Raw genomic sequence first — 23554 nt, forward strand, 5'->3', positions numbered from 1 at the left:
CGAAAGCTAGGTCAAGCGTATTCACTTCCTGGTAATCGAAACCCAAGCAATACAACCTAAAGCAGGAGTAGGCTTTTTACCTCGTTGAGAGGGGCCGAACCTAGGTAAACTCTATGTGTCCTTTGTCCCGTTTAACCCCTTCAAACTAACCTAGTCGCGATGGCTCCACACCTAAGTCATTTTGCTAAGGCATCTGTCGTGTAAGTCCATTATAGAGTGGGTGCTAGATTCGTCTAGGGGATCGAACGATTGATTTCTGATTCTGCAATATTGTTGCCTCGTACATGTGGTCGTATACCTTCTTGTGTCGCTGCCGGCCACCACCGATCCCGAAGCCGTCGCCGTGGCCACCCCGGTGGATGCGCCTGGTCGCCCCACACCGTGCGCCGCCGCCTCCCCCTGCGCCCTCCCAGGTCCCATCGTCGTCGCCATCCCAGCCGCACGAGTCAACTGAGTTGCGGGGGCGTTATCCAGTTTGCATGAATGTGTCCTGAAACAATAGGTAACTTTCAGAAACTGCAGCGCGTGGCGTGGAAGTGGTGACGCTCTCGTTCGTGTGATCAACAGACGATCCGACGGACGCGGAGCCGGCGGACGCGCGAGCGTTATCGGTCGGTTGAAGGTGAGCCTTTTCCACATTTAAACTCAATTTCGCTAGTCGGTTTGGTTTTCCTCCACAGGTATAAAGTATTACTATGTGGTGTGTATTTGCGCTCCTTCAAATCGAGGCTCTATTTTATGCATCGAATAATCTTTCAGATGCAATGTATAATTGTATAGTGTTTAGAAGTTTTTATTTGAGCGGTATATAGTGTTTAGAAGTATAATTTGTAGTTGGGGCCCGGGCGGTCGGCCCTTTTGCCCGGGCTATGGGCCAGCCCTGTTGCCGACACGATCTCCACGGAAATCATCATATATGAATGAAAGTGAAGGTTTGATGTCTCGTGTCCCTCTCGTTGTCCGTATCCTTGTTTTTCTTCCTTCTTTTGACAATCTTGATGCACGCATCCATCGATCCTTTTCATTTACGTTGATGAACACAAAGATTAACTAGCTAGTCATGGGGAATATACTCGAGGTCGATCGGTCGATCAATCGGTCACGGGTGAGCACAGTTAATGGGAACGAATTGAATGGGGATCCGATCGATCGAGTAATCAGGTCGGTGGTGTCTGCATTGCATTGCATGGAGCGCATTTCCGGGAGGGTCCATGCCATGGTGGCAGCGCTTGTCTCTTCCCCGGAACAGGAAACACCACCGTCGTACGTACTGCTGCTACCAACAAGAATGATAAAATGTGCCCTTGATGCATGCATGCATGTGGCAGTCCTACTACTTTGGTTGCCATTTGGCGGTCCCGTGTGTGTAAGTAGCACCTAAACAAAATCTGAGAGGTTGTGTTAGGTTTCAACGTCTGGTGTGTTTGTGTATGATAAAACTGACTGCGTGTTTGATGAATTGTCTGCACCTTTTGAACGGCGGAGCTCTGTCGGTGTCCGACGGGGAGCTTTTGTGTGCGAGGAGGAACTGGATGGGGACATGTGCATGCACGTACGTACGTACGGACAGTAGGCCGCAAAAGGGAAGCAAATGGGAAAAATAAATATGTAAAGGCGCGGAGCGGCGGAGGGTTCGGTTGGTGGCCCTATTGTATCGATCGACATGTCCGAGATGCCGCCGGCCGGCCGGCGGGCGCGTGCGATGAAACTTCCTCGAGATTTGCCGAATCCACGATGCTGCAGTGCTGCCGGGATGGGTTGACAATGGACCTGATACTGATAGCAAGCAGATCCTGTGCGTAGCAGTCGGGCACAGTGTTGCTAGATGGGCCCCGGCCTTGGATCCGGCACCGACACGCGACACACGGCCGCACGCACAGGCGGCGCGGCGCTGGGGCGGGGGCGAGCCAGGTTGCATGCAGCATGCAGCATGCTCTCAGCGTAGGCAGCCAGCAGGGCTGGCTCGTCCGTCCACCTAGGGCGTGTTTGATTGCCGTTGTCAACAGTTCCTGCATCGCATGCACTTTTCAATTCAGTCTGGTTGAACAAAAACAGGCCCTAATACACCATATGCAACTTGATTGGTTGCCTGCATCCCTAGTCCATGTATTAGTTAATACGCAAGTGCACTTTGTTTGGTTGGCTGCATTGGCCCTAGCGGCACATGAACAAGGCGTTTGGTTGCATACAGCGTACATGTTGTGCTTACCTTGTACCTTAGTTGGTGAGCTTACCCATAATGATCACACCTAGCACACCAATGCCACAACACAGCAATGTTGACGAACTGGACGAGGATGATGAAGTTCTTCAGCTTCAGGCCGAACTGACGATCCACCTTAGCAGCTTCCACTTTGACAGCTCCAACCTTGGCACTGTCGACACTGCTGCCTCCGTGCTTTCGCACCCAGGCGGAGTAATCTTGTTCTGTTGTCTGCTTAGTCTTGAACCCTCTATAGTTGCTGTTGCTATACGATGCCACTTGTGCATTGGCTTCTTCCCATGAACTATAAACCCCTGGAACCTCACCAATGAACACGGCATACCACTTGCCCTAGCAATGCACAAGAGCAAGAGTTGAAGCAACAAATCAATGGAGCACAAGTAGCAAGCAAAGTAGCACACAAACAACAATGGAGCAGAAGAGAAGTAAAGCATGCATGATCATACGGCATAGCAAGTTCTTCCTAGCACTACCTTGGTGTTAACCTACCACCACATCCAAAAGAGGGTGTCGTCCTACCACCGCAAGTTCAACGTCACCGTGAGGGGTTAGTATATACCACCTCACCAAAATATACAGACCATCAAATAGTTTTTGAGCCCTAGCTACATAAAATGTACGTCGTCATCATCGTCGTCGTCGTCGTCGCCACCACCATCGCCGTCGGGGATCATGCACGCTCACAGGCAGCACTACTCTAGTAGTAGTGCTTGCCCAGCCAGCTCCTGAGCCACAGCACCTTGTGAGCGTCGGCCATGGCAACGAACCCAACACCCTGGGCCTTATTGTCAAGCAGGTGGCTGAGAGCTGCCATGAGAGCCTCGTCGCTGAAGCCACCCTGGGTCATGACAGCGCCATACAGGTCAGGGTGGACGTCGAGGGGCTTGCACTCCCTGATGGCTGTTGCCACCTCCTTCACCGCCTCAGTCATGTTGCAGAAGACATTGATCTCCTCCTCCATCGGGCCTCCTCTCTTCCTCTTCCTATCAAGGGCTTCGCAGCGGGCTTGTCAGGGCCATCAAGGATCTCGACGTCCGGGGTCCCAGGGAAGTCAGGCATGGGAGAACCAAGAGGCTCCCCCGAGCCCATGGCATGCTTCCCAGTTGCCAGCCCGACGAAGAAGATGTGATGCATCTGGTTGTAGTTCTGGATGTGTGTGTTGAGGAACTCAGCGTCCCTTGGGTGGTCCTAAGAATGAAACACAAGTGTTGTTAGTTGCGATTAGGAGTAGGCAGTGGTGGACAGTATGAAAAGGAAGAGGGTTGTGAGCTAACCGCGACATGGCCGGCGTAGTGCTCTTCCTCCAGAACTATGGAGCAAGTGTTCTCATCCCATGAGGCGCCGCTAAGGTCTCTCAGCTTAGACACTTGGATCCATCGACTTCTCCACTTTCTCAGGTGGTTGTACACCTGGGTGGCAGACACCTCTTGCCCACAGAACTCGAACACCTGCTTCGCAACGGTGTTCAAGTGCACCTCCTTGAAGCCCTTGTCAGTCCTAACTCCACTAGAGATGAGCTCACACATCTTGTTCAGCACGAACGTGGACATGAACAGCTGCCACTTCATGTTGTTCGACCTACTATCCTTCTTTGCCTTTGCTGCTGCTAGCTTCAGTGCAGCGGCAGCAGCAACAGGAGTAGTTGGCTCAACGAGCACTACTGGCACATAGAGGGAATCAGACTCGAACACTTTTGAATCAGGTGCCATCTCGGACATAGGCTGCGAGTCATCGACAAACGATGGAGCAAACTGGTTGTCGGACACGACAAGGGCCTGACTAAGATCTTGCGTCTGCGTGGTCATGTCCTACAATCGTAGCACGCATTGACAGTGAGCATAGCACACAACATACCGGACAATCCATGAAAGCAGGAGCATACATGTACATGGTTCATCACTATGATAGCAAGCACATGACCACCAATAGCTACAAATCACAGATCTGAGCATGATTCAACACAAGCACAATGTTCAACTTCAAACTCTACTACTAATCTAGCCTACCACATGCTTGAACATCTAGCCCTATCACAAATTATAACCGTAGCATAGCAACCAGCCATATCAGCTTACAGATCAGATCAATAATCAACCATGCATCTAGATCAAACCCTAGCTGCAGCTCAGATCTAGCTAGAAGGAACAGTGAGAAAGGAGGATTGAACTCACAGAGGCCATGGCTGCAGCTTGAGGAAGAGGAGGGCGGTGGTGAAAGATGAACGCCGGCCGGTGAAGGAGCTCCAACGCCGTGGACAGCCGGCCGATGAAGATGTGTCGCTTACGTGCTCGTCGATGCCGATGCGCGTCGGCGGGAAAGCGCGAACGGAGGAAGGATGATGGCGGGAGTTGGGGCGGTGAGGGAGGGGCTAAATATGGGGTGGAGCGGCGGGAGGTGAGCCGAAATCCTCCCACCGATTTTTCGGCGACGCGGGCGAGCTCGCGCCATTTTCCCTGCTCGCACGAGGGGAGAAGCGCGTCGCCCTCCCCTGCCTCGCCGTGGCCAGGCTCGCGAGCTACTGCCGATTCATGCGTTGCCCCTGGGCCTGGCCTGGACGTGCTTTAAACTTCGGGCCATGCGGGCCGCACAGTAAATACAGGAAACTAAACGGGCCAAATTCTTCCTGCCCGGGCCAGGCTGGGCCTCATGCGGGCAACCAAACACGTCCCTGGTGTCACGAGCCACACGTGTTGTACGAACTCGTCCATCGCACCCGGCTCCCGGCTGCACAACGTGGCCGATCCATGCATCTTGATTGGCGGATACCCTGTCCTCATCACACGTCCAAGTCGTCCCAGCGTACCACACATCATTGAGCATGATCATAGTTCGCGGATTTCAACTGATGAACTGTACACATCAACGAGCCATCATATGGACTACTGTAGTATCGGTATCAGTAGGTGGGTGGCGGATGACTGACTGGCTGGCTGGCTGGTCCCACGCGCAGATCGACATGCGCGGCTTGTACGTGCATGCCCGCACTCGTAGCTACTACAGTAGGAGGGAGTAGCTCGCTGTAGGTGCATGCACGCACGCAAGCCAAGAGCAACGCCGACGCGCAGATTGCATGCAGCGGCGCGGCGGGGCCGGCCGCGCCGGTGGCTCGACCGATCGGCTCGTCTGATGATCCGCTTCGCGCCACGCTGTGCCGCATGCGTCGGCAGGCAGACAGAGAGAAATCCCGGGTGTCCGTGCGCGCGCGCGGCCGGCCCCGTTCCCGATTTCCCTAGCCTGGCTTCACCCACGCATGCACGAATTTGTTTATTCGCCACAGACACATTACGTAGATGCTCGCTTTGTTTGGTTTCTTTCGCCGTGGTTCGCTTGTTCTGAACGTATCACCCGATGCCGGCGGCATAAAATAAGCCAGTTCGCGGATCCGGTGCTTGGCCTCGACCACGACAGTTCCCGATCCCATCGGATCTTACCACCCCATCATCCCTGCCACATCTTACCACGACAGTTCACGACCGGTTGGATTGGCTGCATCTGGATCGGTACATTAGTAGTACAAAAACGCGCCGCCGGGTGAACCGGATTTGATGGCCAACGAGTGAAGGATCCATCATCAACTAGGCACTGGTCAGGGGAGAAACGCAGGGCTCACTCGACGCAACGCCAGCCAGCGTGTTTGCTTCCGTTCCACAGAAAGGTGCAAGCTAGCTTCCTTCCCTCCCCGACGTGGGCTGGCATCAAGGGAGGAATCTACGTCTCCTCCATCCAAAGGAAGAAAAGAAAGAAAATCCAAGCCAAGAGGAGAGAAGTATTCTTGAGAGCGGTGGATAGTGGATGGCCAAGAACCGGGGAAAGGGTGAAACGACCAATCCATATGCGGTGGGTGACGGCCGGACCCGGACGGTAGATGAAAAATATGAACGACTATCCAATTCTGGGGTGGCGACGGAACGATACAAAAGGCGGTGTGCTAGGTTGGCTCCGGTCGGATCACGCTACGTTTCCACAAGAAAAACAAGGCCCATTCACCTCACTCACCTGCCCTCCCAACCTTTTTTTTTTGCCTACCCAGCCCTCCCACCTCCATCGCTGGGCTGCCACCCCACCAGAAGAGGCAGATAATAACACTCCACTCATTCTCGTATCTTCTCCATCAAAGGGGAAATACCTTCTTTATTAGCCAGCGCAGTGAGCGATGGATTTCATTTGATGCTCCTCTCCTCCTCCTTCATCCCCTTCCTTGCTCTCTACTCACCGAACGAGCGAGCTGGCCATCACACGGCTACGGCTTAGCCTTTCCCTCCGGCTTTACCTAAAGAATTGGAGAGGTTGATGCCATTGTTCGATTCTCTCGCCTTCCTTTCTCCTTCTCCCACAGCCTTTTTCTGCCCGTCTTTTCCTTCCTTGCCCACATTCCTCGCCTCGCCTCGTGGCGGCGTGGCCTATCTCCTCTGCTCCGCTTATTACTAGTACTAGCCTGTACCGTCGGCGGCAAAGGATCACTTGGTTAGTTGCTCTTCTTCTCCGTGATCCGTAGCCGCCATCTCTCTCTCTCCTCTCTCTCTCTCTCTCTCTCTCTCCGTCCTCCATTGCTCTTGCCTGCCGGCTGCGTCCTCTTCCTGTCGCCGACATCCAAGAAAGATTCCGCTCTTCTGCGAGTAAGCTTCTGCGGACAAGGCGGCCGCCGCCGGCCGGCCGGAGGAAGCGGGGCCATCATCGCTCCACTCATGGACGGCTGACCCCTGCAACGCCGTAACAGCAGCTCGAGGTGAGGGATCCCCTGCCCTGCTGCTGCTGCTAGATTCCTCCCTCCGCCTGGAGCGATTGCATTGAGAAATGGGAATAATCACGTGGGGGTGACGCGGGGCATGTGCTTGGCAGGTTTCTCGCCGACGCGCGCGGCCGGCCATGGAAAGAGCCTGGAGATCAGGGGCGCTGTCGGAGACGGCGTCTTGCGCCGACACGCCAAGGTCAGGCTCCGGCCACTCCTCCTGCAATCTCCAGCATCGACACTCACAGAGGTCAGTACCTCCTTGTCAATTACAGACAGAGTTTCCTCCAATACTTCAATTGCTATTTTCATCATTCAGTAAAGGAACAAAATGAATATGGCTTGGTCATTTCCAGTAAGAATTATATACATGGACCCATATGGGAGCAGAGAAATTCTCCTGATTATCTGTGGAGAAAAAACATAATAAAATTGTGAAGAAACACTGCAAACTGGCACCCAACTTAAAATTCTAGGCTCCAATCCGTAACCAAGTACGGCGTCCAGTTCAGTTCATCATCCATATTTGCACACAGAACACTTAACAATTTTGCACTGTTTAGTTGAGCAACTTATTATTCTGTGTACTGTGTACTGTACGCGCCAACCATCCTCGTCACATCTCATTCATCTCCTTTACGCCGCCCGTACGGCGCCCCTGTGCAAGGATGCTCAGCCTTCATTTTCTGCACAAAGCGGTTGACTCACACACTGTGCAACCAAATTAATGGGCAGACCCACCTTCACCTTCACTAACAAATACTCCTACAGAGTTAATTTATCGTGCAATGTTTTTTAATTATTAGTGGATTTTGGCGTGGAATCTGATCAGATGGTAATCATTCCTCGTGTGCCGTTTTAGTATGCTGAGGACACGTGAGGCTGCAGTGGACATGTCGCCGCGGTTCTCCTACTGCAAGCCTGTGAGTAAACTGGATTTATCTTGCAAACTTTTTGACATTTTAAAGTATGTTTCTTCCACCATTTGGCACAAAGGCCTAAGTTACTCTTCGGCGATTATACGCACAATTTAACCGGTGGGCTGTGGTTCTATCACATATTGCAGACCATCAATCCGGACAGCAAAATGCTCCACAGAAGGCACTCGCTGAACTTGCCAGAGCAGTCGTTGCCTGGCCGTCACTCCAGGAAAACAACGGAAAGGACTCAGAAGGCAACTTCAAAGGTTTGGTTTTCTGCAAATCCTGGCAAATTGTTTCAAATACACCGAATCGCAAGTTTTTTGTATTTTGTTGAAGCTGAAAAAAATATGCAGACATGTGTGTCTTATATCTATGCTATGTTATTAGTATTTTTCTCGAGTAGTTTCTTTTCCATGAGTAGTCTAACTAAGGTAACACACGCGAGTTTAAAAAAGACGGTGGCACACCACTAATCCATGAAATGTAATAGTACAAACACAAACAATTTGATTGCACGCGCAACTGAAAAGTGAGGAATATATGCATGTTCATCCGTACCTTTCGGTTTCTTCTCTTTCTAGAACGCTCATCTGCGCCTTGAATTATGCCTGTGTTCTTAGCCGTGACCTTGCAGTTCTGCAGTCCATCGCAGATTTAGCTGGGGAGATTGCGGCCCTCGAGCAGGAAGTCATCCGCAAGGAGCTGCATCTTCTGACCCTCTACAGAAGGGCATTTGATCAGCATCTACCCGATTCCTGCAGTTTTTTGAGTGAGGTACATAACTCAGGGTGCTAGACAGATGACTAGTACTTTTCAGTCATGACAACAGGATGAAGTCCAATATGCTAAGATTAATGCCATGAAACAGCAGGTGGATCAAGAAGCAATTAAAAGTATTGATGAGGGTGCGCTCCGTCTAAGAGATATCAAGCAATCTGCAGCCTTCAACTTGCCAACTGTCTCAGATTCTATGAGTGTATGAACTAGAGATCTCCCTTGATTGATTATTTTCAGCATTAATTACCCACCCAAGCAACATAATGTTCCTAACTGGAAATATGCCTGACTCAACTTTGGCATCTCACAGGAGGTATCGTCAAGACCGGCTTCGAAGCATTCCAGCCTAGTGAACTTCTTGAATGCTTCTATCTCAGATTACGTACCTAAGATCTCTTGCAAACTATCGGAGGACATCCTCGGCTGCATTGCTTCGGTCTACTGCAAACTTGCAAGCACGCCATCTCAAGATGCTGAGTCCGTGACTTCACCAAGTCATTCTGTTTCATCTTCAAGTACCTTCTCTCCGAGGCGTCGTAATGATAGCTGGAGCCCTCGGTGTACCTTCGATGCCACCACGAGCCCTCGCCAATATCCATCCAGAAAAGAGAATAGTGAGCAAAACATAGGCATGATCATTGTTCCAAGGATACATATAGACGCTGACAAGTTTGAATATGCGTCAAAAATGCTGGAGACTATCAGGTAAGCAACAGAAAAAACAAGAGGAACATTGATTGTTCTATACTGGAATTTAAGTTAAGATGCAAGGCTTCAGTCACTAACCTATAAAATATTTCTACTGCATCCAGGTCCCTGATACAGCGGCTCGAAAAAGTTGATCCAACAAAGATGACACATGAGGAGCAGCTCTGCTTTTGGATCAACATCCACAATGCTTTAGTCATGCATGTATTGCTCTACACTCAAAGGACATATTAGTTACCTTTTGTTGTGTGGCTGGTTAACCTCAGAAATCAGATCTCATTTCTAACCTATATACTGCCTTGTGATATACAGGCTTTTCTGGCCTATGGGATACATGATAAACGCCTGAAGAGCACTGACATGATTCTGAAGGTACATTTTTATAGCCTAGTCTTATCTCTACTCATAATCTGAAAGTGCCTGAGCATCTGAACCAAATGAAATATCAGGCTGCATACAATGTGGGTGGTGAATCAGTAAATGCGCAAACTATTCAGAACTCGATCCTCGGATGCCAATCCCATCGTCCATCATTGGTATGACCTGCTTCTACAATACGCAAAACATGAAATTCATAGAACAAACACACTAAAATCCTTACCTTCACAGTGGGTTCGCACGCTGTTCACGCCAGCAAAAAGATCCCTGGCAGGGTCGACGGCGAGGCACCCCTACGCCCTTCACCATTCCGAGCCGGTCGCGCATTTCGCGCTCTCCACAGGAACATTTTCAGACCCGCCCGTAAGCTCCTCAGCATCTTAAACCCTTCCTGCCATTGTCAACCTTGCCCTGTGTAAAATCTCACCATGAAATTCACCGTGTGGCAGGTGCGGCTGTACACGGCCAAGAAGATCCACCACCAGCTGGAGCGAGCCCGGACCGAGTTCATCCAGGCCAACGTCGCCGTGAAGAAGCAGGCCCTCCTGCTGCCCAAGGTGCTCCACTACTATGCCAAGGACGCTGCGCTCGAGCTGCGCCACCTCGTGGAGCTGGTGTGCGAGAGCACGTCGGAGACCCAGCGGAAGGAGATGGCACAGCTCCAGCACCGACTCAGGAAACGGATCGACAAGTGTGTGGAGTGGCTGCCTTACAAGTCCAACTTCAGATACGTTGTACATAGGGATCTGGCCGAGTAGGCAGGGCAGGCACCGGTTTTCGGTTTTGGTTTTGGGTTTTGTTCTTATGGTGTAAGTAGTTACCGGGTTTTAGATGAACCTAACCCATGGTGTGGTGTGTAAGTGTGTAAATACAGCTGAAGTGTGAATTGTGTTGGTTTTGGTTATAGGGGCTGGGTGTACTGGTGATCTGAATTGTGAAAGCTTCTCATTTTGCCACTGTGGTGTATACTGCTCAACAGTCAACTGTGCATCCAGAATTGACATGATGGCATTAGAGACAATTGTCGGCCTTATCTTATCTGCACATCGATATTCAGGTGAAAATTCATATTCAGCCCTGGATTTGTCTAGTAATTTAGCTTTCCATTGTGGCGGCGATCTCACGACGGTGAAGCAAGTGGCACAAATGCAGAGTCGATAAAATAAACAACAACATAAATGCTCAACCCAGGGAGGAAACTGGTAAAACACTAGGCAGTGAGGCGCCAGCAGAATGCATGATAAAAGTAACTGAATTCTCTATTCAATGTGTCAAATGTTTCATTGCTGATTGAATCAATTGGAAAGCATTTGGAAACATTTCGTGTAGTCGCATAATCTGCGAGTGACAGTTGATGTTTGGTAATAGTAACGAGACGACATAGGAATTATTTGAAGAGAAAAAAAAAAGACTCGAGAACTGACATGATCTAGACATAGTTGCGACGCGTTTGGCTATGGCTTGTTTGTGTTGTCTCTATTTTCACAACGGGCACTCCAGCAAATGGCCCTGGGCTTTCAGCGACTCGACGCAGTCGTTGAACATCTCTTGCACTCCTTTGAACTTGAGACCCAGCCCCTGGAGCTTGGATGTGTTGAGCTGATACGCCTGCTTTCCATAGGGGTTACTGAGCCTGCAGAGCGATTTCAAGGTACACATTTCAGTCAAAATTCGGCAAAGAGATGAACCGAAGAAAAATATGTATATTTGCAGCAAGAGCAGATATTAAGACTGCTCGTGAGAATGAGTTGTATGCATTGCATCGACTTACCTCCTTGGAATTGGGAATACCGGAAACTGCTTCGTGAGTAAGCCAACCAATTCATTGTTATCCAGAACCACTGAACTGCACAGATATCTGCCACTTGCCTCGGGTGTTTCGTACACTAGAATGTGGCTCCGTGCAACGTCATCGATGTGAACATATCCCATCCTCCCATACGAAGTGAACCTGTCTGTGTCACCTGCAAGAGCATATATGAACAGCAGTTAGCGACTAACTACAAAGGGTACATCATTTGAAAAACAGAACAAGCAACGATCCAAATGCTGCCAAAAATGCTTTTAGATCTGAAGCCAGGGACTTGCATTCAGGAGAAAACTTGGAAAAGGTTGAGTTAAATTACTGAAGCCAACGATCCAACAACTAAAAATGCTTTTAGCACCCTATTGGAGATAAATGACTAGAAAAATCTCACATACCTTGAAGTAAGCCAAGGATATCAGAAGCAGTTGTACACAGTTCATGGGACAAACTGGGCCCAATCACGAATGACGGAAGAACGGTGACAAGGTCAATGTTATTCTCCTTGGCAAAGTCCAATGCTGCTTTCTCTGCAAATACCTTTGCCAGGGCATACCATAGCTTTTTGGGCGCATGGAAGAGGAACAATTTCAGATCAAAGTGTTATGCAGAAATGTAATCTGGAGTACAGTTCTGTATTACCTGTAGCTTTTCGCAGAGTGGCACAGAGCTCCACGTTGTTTCATCCCACAACAGTTCTGGCTGCTGGGTTTCGTCCCTAATCCTCACCGCGGACGATGAAGATGTGAGAACAACCCGTTTTAGAAACGGACTCTTCTTGCACGACCTTAGCACATTTAGGGTACCATTAATTGCAGGACCAAGTGTTGCTTCCTGTAACATAAATAGCATATTCAAGTACATGGCATGGTAATAATAATAGAATTGAGGGTTTGAAGCAAATGCAGCATGCCTTGCAATTGGAATCAGATTTTCCAAGGACAGGTGATGCAATGTGGAAGACACCCTCACAAGCCATCACAGCATCATCAAAGCTCCCTTCCTCCAATAAATCAGCTCTCACAAGTTGGAGCCTCTCATTTGCACCAGGTAATTTCCAAAGGTGTCCAACTTTTCTCTGATTCCCTGCCAAATTCCAAATACACAGTTCAAACCATAGTTCATTTGCTTGCAGGTATGTACGATAAATAATGTCATCAAGAGGGATGCTAGAAAGGAATACCTGGATCTCTGACTGTCCCTATCACATGATATCCACACTCAAGAAGTCTCTTGATGAGCCAAGAGGCGAGAAAGCCTGAGGCCCCAGTTACACACACTTTGCCCTTGGCTGAGCTCACCATTGTCTCGAACTGGAAGTGGTGAAGCTGAGATTTGTTGCAAATCCAGCTTCTCATATAAGCACGTCAGGGAACGTTCTAGAGGAGGAAGATCAAGAATGGTTCACCACCCCATTTCTGTGATCGCAGTTATTAACAGGTACAAAGCTTGGTTGGTAGAATGCAGATTTACAGTACATTCTGAAGATATCTAGGTGACAGGTTGGTGTGGAATAGCAATGAGTTTGCTGACTGAATATTTTTGTTCATTCCATCAGGCTGACAATTTGTGACTCGAAGAAAGAAAGTTTACATCAAAAAATTCGCCTATCATATCAATGTGAACCAGCACTAAACCTGGAGCTAATTTTAAATTGTTGAGAGCAAAATGTTGCAGCGAGAGCATCAAGAACCCCATGGAAGCTGCTAAACCTCGAGCTCACGACGTCGACCTCAATGCCGAGCCTCCTGACGCCCTCGGCGGTGACCGGCCCATGCGCGGCCACGACCATGTCCGGCCAGCGCGCCCTGAGCCGCGGCCAGCTCCACCCGGCGGCGTCCAACCCCTTGAGCAGCCCCTCCACCTCGGCCGAGCTGGTGAACACGATGGCGTCGGGCGCGGCGGCGTCCGGGGCCACCAGCCGCTCGGCGCAGCCCGGGCCGGCCCAGCACGTGGTGTACGCCGGCGCGCGCACGGCCGTCCACCCGGCCGCGTCGAGCCGGGCGAGGAAGTCGGGCACGACGGGCGGCTCGCGAAGCCCGTCGACGTCGGGGACAGGGCAGAGCACGCGGCGGCCGGACCCGCGCCCCAGCGCCTCCACGAGGCCGGCGGGGGTGGGGACGTCCGGGACGAGGACGGCCACCCTCCCGGCGTCGCGGCAGAGCCTGGCAAGGAAGGCGCCGTCCAGGAGGTCGGCGTCGCTGCCGAGTGCCGCCACGGTGAAGGGGAGCGCGGAGGCGGCGTCGGAGAGGGGAAGCTGGGCGGAGGAGGAGGAGGAGGGGAGGGCGCGGGAGAAGGCGGCGATGCCGGAGCGGGATGTGAAGGCGAGCGCCGCGAAGGGGTCGAGAGCGCCGGGCAGGAGGTAGGGGCGGAGGCGGTCGGGCTCGTGGGCGCGGATGGCGATGGTAGGCACGGGGAGCGGGTGCGCGCCGCGCTGCCGCAGCAGCGCGCCAAGCCGGCCGCCGTATCCTTCCCCACCGCCCCCGCCGGTGGTCTGAGGCGTCGTGAACGCCACCCGCCGGCCCGCGAGCGAGAGGGCCTCCGGCTGCGCCATCACCGCTCCTCCGGCGACGCCAATCTATCTGAATCTGAAGGATATCTCTCCGGTGACTCTTCTTACGTGCACTTCGAACTGTCTTTTGCTAGTAGTACAGTTCAGAGTTCAGAATTGCAGTGAACACTGCTGACCGTCAGAATAATTCAGGCAACGTCGAAGAAAATACAGTAGGCTGGTAAGTGGATGTCAGCAGACAAGATCAAAACTGGAAATTTTCCAGCACTGTGAATTCAACAATCTACCGCCAATCTTTCTGAACTCTATTCCTCTTGCTGTTAAACATTGTTCAATAGTGCGTACTGCGTAGTTGCTACAATGATACACATGGTATAACAACAGATTACAAGAATGTTTGCATGATGGCGCCAATTTCACATACTTCAGGAGAGTAGTCACTCGGCATCACTGTCCAGCTGTGCGACCAAGCTATCTATCTATCTGCAGGTCTTTGAGTGAACGTCCTCGTTTGGCTCCAATGCCAAGATTCGAGCGGCGATTACTGCAGCTGGGTCTCGAAAGGGAGTTCGATGGGGGTGGCGTTGCCGTAGAACTCCTCCAGGTTGTAGAATTCCCGCTGCGGGGGAAGGAATATATGCACGACGACATCGCCTGCAATAAGAGTGCAGAGGACGGTCAAGTAGGTCTATGCCAAATTTGTGCATCACCATCAGCTCATCACAGTATTCGACACTGAGACATTGATCGACATGCGAGTTTCCTTTTGCAACAAAACCTCGTCGACCCGGTAGTGTTTAAAAGTCCATGAGCAGTTTCCAAGGATGTTTACATGGAACAAGGAAGGTGGCGACAACAGTGGCTGCCAGTTTTCAGCATATCCAAAAGGCTGAAAGTTCTTATTCAATTTTATTATTTAACTCCTGTAAGCTACTAGAAAAGAGAAACGGAACAAAACCAATTCTGCCTGGCTACTTGCATTGCTAACATGCTGTATTAAACTGAGAGCAGGCAGAAATATGCACAATACAATCGTAACAAAAATTGAGTCTTAAAATTTCAGGCTAAGTTCACAACTGGACAAGGACACGGTTGTTATCCAACGGTTCAAGTTTACTTACACAATTCAAAATCATGAGTTTTGGACGAAAAGCTTTACATGTTCTCGTAGATTGAATTTGTGTCCAGATGCTAAGAAAATCTGTGTCTTCAATTTATAAGGAAAAAAATAGCACCTGGTTGTTTCACCATTCCATCAAGTCAGAAAGCTAATTTGTGCTTTAAGTCAAAGATCAGCTCATAAGCAAAGAAATAGCACTAGTTGTTTTACTTTCCATCAAGTCAGAAACCTAATTTGTGCTTGAAGTCAAAGATCAACTCATAAGCCAAAAAAATAGTACTGGTTGTTTTACTTTCCATCAAGTCAGAAACCTAATTTGTGCATGAAGTCAAAGATCAACTCATAAGCCAAAAAAATAGTACTGGTTGTTTTACTTTCCATCAAGTCAGAAAGCTAATTTGTGCTTGAAGTCAAAGATCAACTCATAAGCCAAAAAAATAGTACTGGTTGCTTTACTTTCCATCAAGTCAGAAAGCTAATTTGTGCTTGAAGCCAAAGATCAACCCACAAGCCAAAAAAATAGTACTGGTTGTTTTACTTTCCATCAAGTCAGAGAGCTAATTTGTGCTTGAAGTCAAAGCTCAGCTCATAAGCAAGAAATAGCACTAGTAGTTTTACTTTCCATCAAGTCAGAAAACTATTTGTGCTTGAAGTCAAAGCTCAGCTCAAAACCCAAAAATAATAGTACTGGTTGCTTTACTTTCATCAAGTCAGAAAGTTAATTTGTGCTTGAAGTCAAAGATCAACTCATAAGCCAAAATAGTACTGGTTGTTTTACTTTCCAACAAGTCAGAGATCAAGACCTTTCTCTACCTCTATACATAACAATCAAGATGCTTCAGTAGAAGCTGTCCAAATGAAACTGTTATAAATTTGTGTCTGGAAACTACGTGTCTTCTACTTATAAGAGAAAAAAAAAACACTAGTTGTTTTACTATTCCATAAAGTCAGAAAGCTAATTTGTGCTTGACTTCAAAAGATAAATGCTGCAGAAGAAGTTGTCCATATGAAACTGAAGTATTAGAACCAATTATAATGAACGCGTGACAGAAAAGTACAGAACACTGACCAAAGTCCAGCAAGGTCCATGAATTGGGTTTTGTATCACCAGACGCAACTCTGCTGAACTGCTGCTCACCTATGTCTCTCATTTTGGAACTGCAAGGCAAGAATACAGTCACACATATCCTAAGTCAAGCAAGAAGAATAATTAAACTCATCTGAAAAACCGAATGGTAGCAGGTGCATATTACTGTTTCACTTCGGTTGAAATCATGTGGGCAAGAAACTGAATGTGAAGTGTGGAGCACCTGATGGCCTCAATCTGCGCATTCGAGAAGGCGGTGAGGATGATGAAGAACTCGGTCCAGTAGACAATCGGCTTCACGAACAGCACACGGATGTCGGCGGCCTTGACCTCGCTTGCAACTTTAGCCAGAGAAACGGCCACTGAATTTACAAGGCAAAACAAGGATCAGACTTAGCAAGCATGCAGAATTGCGCTTCTGGTTCTGCTTGGCCTGTATATGGTTAGTATTTTCTGAACATTTCTCGACTGGAGAGGCGTATGCAACATACGTGACAGGCACTCGGCGTCCTCGTCGGCCTCGCTGGCCAGGGCCGCGCTGCTGGCCCCGCCGGAGCTGTACACGACCTCGCCGTGCTTCTGGAGCAATTCCTCGAGCAGCTCGTCCGCGCCCTCCCCTGTCCCGGGGTTCTACGTACGCACGCGAGCAAGAAATGAAAACCGGAGTCAGAACAACTGTACCAGAGCAACTTCACACGAATGTGAAAATGGCGCGAGGGCCGGAGCTCTGCCGGAACTATGTACCCACCACATTAGAGGAAGAAGAAGAGGGCGGGGAGCGAGCCCGGAAGGGCGCGGCGGTGGGCAGCAGCAGCGGCAGGAAGTCGCTCCTCAGGCGGTGGCGGGGGACCGCTCCGACGGCGCGCCGCGGCCGCGGGTGCAGCAGCGGGACGGCGGCCGGCGGCGCGCGGGCGAGGCCGTGGCCCTGGCCCTGGATCGCGGCGCCTCTCATGGTAAGCCCGAGAATTTTCCACGGGAGGGGGGAGGGAGGTTGCAGTGGGCGAAACGGCAAGCAACGAGGAGCGAAGCGTGGAGGAGATAAGCAGGACGAACACTGACTGACTGAGTGAAAGGGGATAGGCCAGCAGATTTATTTTTTCTTCAGAGATTTTTCCTCAGCTCGCCATTTTGTTTCTTCCTTTCAGCGGTCCAAACCCCGCCTGGAGATGCGTGCAGGGAACATACTCTGTGGAGTGCGCCTTCTCTCTGTAGAATGTGCCTTCTTGACCAGCCGAGCGCTCTCTCTCTCTCTCTTCGCAATTCTGTATCCATAATCCAACATTTGGGTGCAATTCCAATGGGTAACGTAGGAGACATCCTTATTTTCCCGCGGGGATCTTAATTACCACTGCTTAGCTTAAATTTCTCTATGTAACTCTACATTTTGTGGCTGCTAATCTGTTTATCTGTTCAGTTTTCGGTGTCATCCTTCATCCTTCAGGCTTCAGCTACATTTTCATAGCACAAGTTGCAGTCTTTGATTTTCACAATAAAGGTACGTGTAGAAGAATGGGTATGGGTCCTCATAATCAAGCATCGTGGTTGCATGTCTAATTTCAATGAAATATGGCTCAACAATGAATTTCAGGTCTAACTATAAAAATTTACGGTGGCAAAATGAGATATCCACGCAAAAAAAAAAAAATGAGATATATGCATCGAGGGCACATCCTTCTCATCAAACAAGGGGGCAAAAGAGAGGCAAGCACTAACCAGGCACACATTATCATGAATTTTGAGCAAATCATAATAATTCTATAATATTAATACTATGCACATAAGTCGCATCCCTCTTCGTGGTTTAATTACATCCGGCATACGATGTCTCACACCCACACGAGGGCAATATCTAAGTGGTAGTAGTTATATATATTACCATCAGTTATTTTTTTTCTTTTTTTTCGGTTTTCCGAGTCTCCTGCATGACCTGATAACTAACACCTCAAAGCACACTTCTTTGGAAATGTTTCTACCTCTTCGCCTTTTTCCAATGGGAATGATAGCAAAACAATGACTAACAGCTGAGGGGTAATGATGAGGATCAGCCGCTAGGGTAAGTCGAGCAAACTTTGTGCATCATCTTGTCATGTAGAGGACTTCCATAACCCCTTGCAGAACTTGATTGCGTACCCAGTGCCAGCAGCAAAGGTCCACAGGATGGCAGCAAGCAAAACCAGTAGCGAGACCGAGATCAGCCCTGCGCGCCTTCTTCTAACCTGGATAACTGGGGCGCTTGCTTCTTCCTTCGGAGCTTGTTCTGACCTAAAGCTAGAAATGCGTTGGAGTGTTCTGTTGAGAACATTGTTTTCAGCCGCCAGAGCTGGATTGGCAGGTACCGCGTCCAGCAGGGCTGATACAGCTGAATTGAACCATGACTGTGAATCCGCTGGACTCAGGTTATGTGGCTGCTCATTCACTGTGTGGAAATTCGCAGTGCCTGAAATGTTCAGAAGCAGCAACTTCAGACATTTGACTTAAGCTATAATATCTGAGGGAATTTATAGGTGATCATTCAATAAAAAGCTTGCAAAACAAAATGAAGTCATTAATCACCTGATGCATGTGAGAAGACAACATGATTATGATTCATGTGGTTCCGCACATTCAGAGCAACCTGGTTGTGCGTCCACGATTCAGATGTATACTGCAATCCCTGGTTCTGGGATCCACTATCACCAAGATAACCAAACTGATTTTCAGTCGCCACTCCAGCTGTGTCAAATGAGCCAGGTAGAAACATGGAAGCGTCGGCAAACTCCAAACTGTCAAACATCCCATTGGATGAAGAAATCAAGTGCTCGGTTGCAGTACAATTCATACTCTGTTGTCCTACATCTTCTGGATCCAAGAAATCGTTGATTTCAAGGAACTCCTCATCAGCATCCTGGCCGTCATAACTGGCCAACCCAGACACAGATCGCATCGCACTTGTTTCTTCAGTGCAATCTGTTTCCCAATTCAATGGCATGTTGGTGAGAGCAGACTGTGTAATTTGATTACTGGGATCTGATCGTGGATCAAGATCTCTGTTTTCTTGCACTGCAGAAGAAGGATCTATAGAGCTGAATGTAGCACCGTGACATCCATGGAAATCTCCAGAGCCAACCTATGTAAGCCAATGTAACTTAAGATTCATAAACTGGACAACAGATATATAATACAATGTTCAAAAAAGCGGAAAGCATAAGCGGAGCGGAAGGCCACAGCTTAGAGCAATGGGCGCATGGGCGTTTTTTTTAATAGGTAAGAATTTGACTGCTTTTGAATAATATGCAAAGGAAAATAGGAAACATAGCACATAGCTAATTGAATTAGCATAAAAAATGCAGTTCACACCATAGCAAACACATATCAGGTTCACACAGCAAGCAAAATAATAACTAAAATGCAGTTCAGTTCAAATAGACATAGCCTAATAGAGATCATGTGGCCAGAATCTGTAGTTCCCGAACAGATCCCAATAATAAGATAAATGGCATATTGCCATTATTGCGGAAGCAGAAGTAGTTCAAAAACAGCCAAATATTAAAAAAAACACTTAATCTACAGCTTAGGGCCAAAGTGAATTGTTTTGCTCAGTGCTTAAGCGTCCCTTAAAAACGCTTTCTTGAACACTGATATAACAGTTTATGCATGTTACTAGAAATTTAATAGTGTTATATGATCATTCAAATTCTGCCTCTGGTGTCTTCTAGGGATATAGCATATTCTCAAATACTAATCAGACCCAAAAAAATCATTTTTTGTGTCTTCCAAGTTTTGTAAATGTGTGAGGATGAAGGCAGAAGTAATTAGCAATTATGGCAAATGCAGAAGAATTACTAGCAGTTACACAAGTACACAAGATGCCGAGCATTCCAGATTTTCCAATCATTTAAAGGATGAGTAGTATAGAATATAGACTATAGAGAACAAAACACACCTGATGGAACTCATGACGAGGAACTGGTGTGGAGAAATCTGCCAGCGGTTGGACATTTCCCTGGTCATTCTCTAATTGCAACAGAAGCCCTTCAATATCCTCATAGGGAAGCTCGGTGACAGTACATCCTGAAGCGTCCACAACGCCATTACTAGTGGTATAATCTGCAACACTAATCTCCTCCATGTTGGCATTGGGCCAAGCCTCATGCTCATGATCATCATGCTGAAGCTGCAGTTGGGGAACGAATTCTGAGAATTCTTGGAACGATTTAGTGGCCCGTTGATCATCCGATATTTCCATCAGTAGCCCCTCAAGATCCCCAAAAGGGAGTTCAGTGCACGTATTCTCTGCCATTACCATACCACGGCTGCTGGTTGTAGCATCTGCAACCTCAGATGTGTTACCGTCATCACTGGGCCGACCTTGAGGGTGGCCATGCTGAAGCGGAGCCTGTGAAGAAACCGGTGTCGAGAAATCCGACTGTGGTTCACTGTTTCCCTGATCATCTCCATTTTGCAACAGGAACACCTCAAGATCCCCAATCTGGTCGTCCACTGTCATAACCCCAATCTGCTTGTCCACTGCCACACCCCCAATCTGGTCGACAACTGTCAAAACATCCCCAATCTGGTCGTCCACTGTCAAGACATCCCCAATCTGCTCGACCACTGTCACAGTTCTAGTAGGTAGACTGACGGCGATAGGGATGGGATCAGCGGGCGGCTCACAGTCGTCGTCGTCGTCCAGCCAGTCCTCCTCCCGGAAGGGCGCGCCGTACTGCTCGCCGTTCTTGGGGCCGACCCCGCTCTTCTCGAAGAGCTTGTAGAGGGCGTAGGACTCGCGGCCCCGCGCGGGCGGCGGGAGCGCGTCGGCGAGGATGGTGTACTCGTGCATGACCCAGTCGGTGCGCTCCCCGCGCGGCGCGCGGCCGTGGTGGTAGACGAGCGTCTTCTTGTTCCCGACGGCGCGGCCGGCGTTGCAGATTGAGCGGTCCTTGCCCGTGGCCTTCCAGTAGCCGTCGGCGGTGGTGCGGCTGGCGCGCGAGCCGTTGGGGTACTTGCGGTCCAGCCGGCTGCAGAAGAACCACTGCTTGTCCCCCGTCCGCAGCGCCGACCGCTCTGCTCCACCATCAGCGAATCGAGGTCAGGAGGGGCGGGTGGAGGGAGATGGATCGGCGGGAGGGGAGTGGCGAAGGGGCGGGGGGACGTACCGGGGAGGTGGGAGGGGTGGGACTTGTAGACGTCGACGTCGGCGATGTAGGGGGAGGGGCGGCCGGCGGCGACCCGGCGCTTGAGGAAGAAGAGGACGAGCTCCTCGTCGGTGGGGCTGAAGCGGAAGCCCGGCGGCCAGCGCGGCGGCGGCGGCGGGGTCTCCATCTCGGCGGCCGGCGCGGAGGCGGTCGAGGGGGGAGGGGTTGGTGGTGGACTTCGGCGAGCCCTGGGGGGAGAGAGTTTGCCGGGTCAACCTGGCGCCCCGGCTCGGGTTAATATGGGTGCGCGGGCCCTCCTGCGGTTTGCGAGGCTTCGTGGCAGCTTCCTGCGCTTGCTTCGCGGGGCCCAAAGGCTGATGAACACTCGCGGCGACACGCGCGCCAGGCCCGAAGTTTCGGCCCCACCGGCCAGTGGCACATCACGCACGGATGAGGCGATTTCACCGAAAATTACATGTGAATGTGGCATTCTATGGCCCGAAATAACGGCCCCACCGGCCAGTGACGCGGCACGCACGGATGAGGCAATTTCGCTGGAGAAAACATGCGTACAATATACTGCTTACCAACTAAGCGACCCAACAATCCAGCCCTAAACATGTCAACATTTGACTAATTGCATTTCTCTTTTAGCAACGTAACTATATTTGACCGTGTTGCATATAAATGGGTGACCAAATCAAGTTAGTGAAGCAAGCCGATAGGAATACCCATCATTTTAGGAATAAAGTGTTTGGAATGTGAAGCTGCCTTTTGAGGATCAAAGTGCTTGTTTGGCCGGTCCTAGGAAAGAGCATTTTGACGAGTGATGTTCTTTTACATAAAGGGGAGCAAGTGTGAAGAGGAATGCCCTTTCTGTGGGTGTCATGAATCGATCGATCGATCGCCTCTTTTTCACATCCCGAATTGGTAGGTATGCTTTTGGTAACATCGTGAGTTGCGCTCTCGATATCCCGGGTAGATTCATAAAAATGGAAGGGTGTTTCAATGCATGACCAACACAAATTTGAGGTGGGAAGAAGAAATTGGTGACCGATTGACCGTGGGGATGATTTGTTGATGTAGACGATTGAGAGGGCAAGTGCTTGTGTGTTGGCAACACCATCTTTGTAATTTTGGTTTCCCTTTTTTTTCAAAACAGAGGCATAACATTTGTCTCATCTATTAAATAAGAAGAGAATAGAGTTTTACAAGAGCCAGCAACACGGCATGGCGATTACTCACGCGATACAATGTTCTTTCATGAATGGTTCAAATGACCAATGTTGTGTTTGTTAACTTTCAATACATTTTACCACTAATACTTCTTATATGTGAAGTCATTACTCCCCTTTGGGACAAGCATACGAAGCATATATAATTTTAAATTTATGATATTCAATTCATTCAACAATTTACTTTTAGGATATAGGTGAAGCGCAAAAGTGAATGACAAAGTGCTCCAAAAGATATAAGTGAAGATCAATGAGTACTCAAACGATTAAGTAGATATATGAGGACTCTCTCCAAATCAAAAGTTTCAGATCTAAGTATTTTATTTAAACAGCAAACAAGAATAAAAAAAGGGCAGTCCAAGAATAGCACACATCATCTGAACAGACAAAAACTTAGGCTCAACCAAGACTAACCGATAGTTGTTCATGAAGAAAGGTGGGATGCCTACCGAGGCACCCCCAAGGTTAGACGTTTGAGTCTTCCTTAAATACCACCTTGAGGTGCCTTGTAGGGTTAAACAACTCTCATAACTTATTCTTTGTTAGAAAGAAATATTTATTCTATGTTTTTTTATTTATCTCTTCTAAATTCTTCATTGGTTATATTTTTTCTGCTTTCTTATTTCTTCTTTGAGGAAACACTACTTCTAGATTCCCTTTATTCCGTAAATTGAATTTTATTACTATTTCTTTTATTTTTTTGTAAATTCTTCTTTGATAACATCACTCCCACAATTCTTTCCTTCTTCGGAAAGAACTTGATCTGTGTTGTTTCTGATTTTCTTCATTTTTTCTTTGACCTAACACCACTTTTGGAATTATTATTTTTCTTATTTTGAAATGTGTTCATCTTCCTAAGCACTTGCACATTTTACCATCTCAATTTAGTCAGCATTTAGTATTTGTACTCGGATGCATAGGGGTGGAGCTATGTGTATAGCTG

General features: G+C 49.0%; 5 protein-coding genes across 6 annotated transcripts; 1 reads left to right on the top strand and 4 right to left on the bottom strand.

Annotated features, from left to right (window-relative positions):
* Positions 1 to 6338: 6338 nt before the first annotated feature.
* On the top strand, positions 6339 to 10715 carry LOC119302083. Of its 2 annotated transcripts, none has more exons than XM_037579101.1 (12): positions 6339 to 6950; positions 7064 to 7203; positions 7816 to 7876; positions 8020 to 8139; positions 8519 to 8650; positions 8748 to 8852; positions 8964 to 9358; positions 9466 to 9565; positions 9674 to 9733; positions 9811 to 9897; positions 9971 to 10102; positions 10189 to 10715. In XM_037579101.1, exons 2-12 carry the CDS (start codon positions 7091 to 7093, stop codon positions 10495 to 10497), a joined length of 1614 nt encoding a protein of 537 aa, XP_037434998.1. In that variant the 5' UTR covers positions 6339 to 6950; positions 7064 to 7090; the 3' UTR covers positions 10498 to 10715. The 2 variants fall into 2 exon arrangements, with proteins under 2 accessions (XP_037434998.1, XP_037434997.1); XM_037579100.1 differs by having other exon boundaries at positions 6340 to 6950; positions 8745 to 8852.
* Positions 10716 to 11030: 315 nt separating this feature from the next.
* Positions 11031 to 13139, bottom strand: LOC119302084 (tetraketide alpha-pyrone reductase 1-like). The gene is made up of 6 exons (XM_037579102.1): positions 12727 to 13139; positions 12457 to 12629; positions 12186 to 12377; positions 11942 to 12104; positions 11511 to 11703; positions 11031 to 11372 (listed from the first exon to the last, which is right to left on the bottom strand). Exons 1-6 carry the CDS (start codon positions 12899 to 12901, stop codon positions 11222 to 11224), a joined length of 1047 nt encoding a protein of 348 aa, XP_037434999.1. The 5' UTR covers positions 12902 to 13139; the 3' UTR covers positions 11031 to 11221.
* Positions 13125 to 14213, bottom strand: LOC119302085. The gene has a single exon (XM_037579103.1). The coding sequence runs from the start codon at positions 14095 to 14097 to the stop codon at positions 13159 to 13161; it is 939 nt and encodes a 312-aa protein (XP_037435000.1). The 5' UTR covers positions 14098 to 14213; the 3' UTR covers positions 13125 to 13158.
* Positions 14214 to 14339: 126 nt separating this feature from the next.
* On the bottom strand, positions 14340 to 17305 carry LOC119302086 (protein Iojap, chloroplastic-like). The gene is made up of 5 exons (XM_037579104.1): positions 17011 to 17305; positions 16754 to 16892; positions 16486 to 16624; positions 16245 to 16333; positions 14340 to 14709 (listed from the first exon to the last, which is right to left on the bottom strand). Exons 1-5 carry the CDS (start codon positions 17212 to 17214, stop codon positions 14597 to 14599), a joined length of 684 nt encoding a protein of 227 aa, XP_037435001.1. The 5' UTR covers positions 17215 to 17305; the 3' UTR covers positions 14340 to 14596.
* Positions 17306 to 17991: 686 nt separating this feature from the next.
* On the bottom strand, positions 17992 to 21631 carry LOC119302087. Its single transcript, XM_037579105.1, has 4 exons — positions 21398 to 21631; positions 20185 to 21305; positions 18816 to 19368; positions 17992 to 18699 (listed from the first exon to the last, which is right to left on the bottom strand). Exons 1-4 carry the CDS (start codon positions 21561 to 21563, stop codon positions 18347 to 18349), a joined length of 2193 nt encoding a protein of 730 aa, XP_037435002.1. The 5' UTR covers positions 21564 to 21631; the 3' UTR covers positions 17992 to 18346.
* Positions 21632 to 23554: the final 1923 nt, after the last annotated feature.

Source organism: Triticum dicoccoides, chromosome 5A (genome assembly GCF_002162155.2).
Source record: "Triticum dicoccoides isolate Atlit2015 ecotype Zavitan chromosome 5A, WEW_v2.0, whole genome shotgun sequence".
NCBI classification, from domain to species: domain Eukaryota; kingdom Viridiplantae; phylum Streptophyta; class Magnoliopsida; order Poales; family Poaceae; genus Triticum; species Triticum dicoccoides.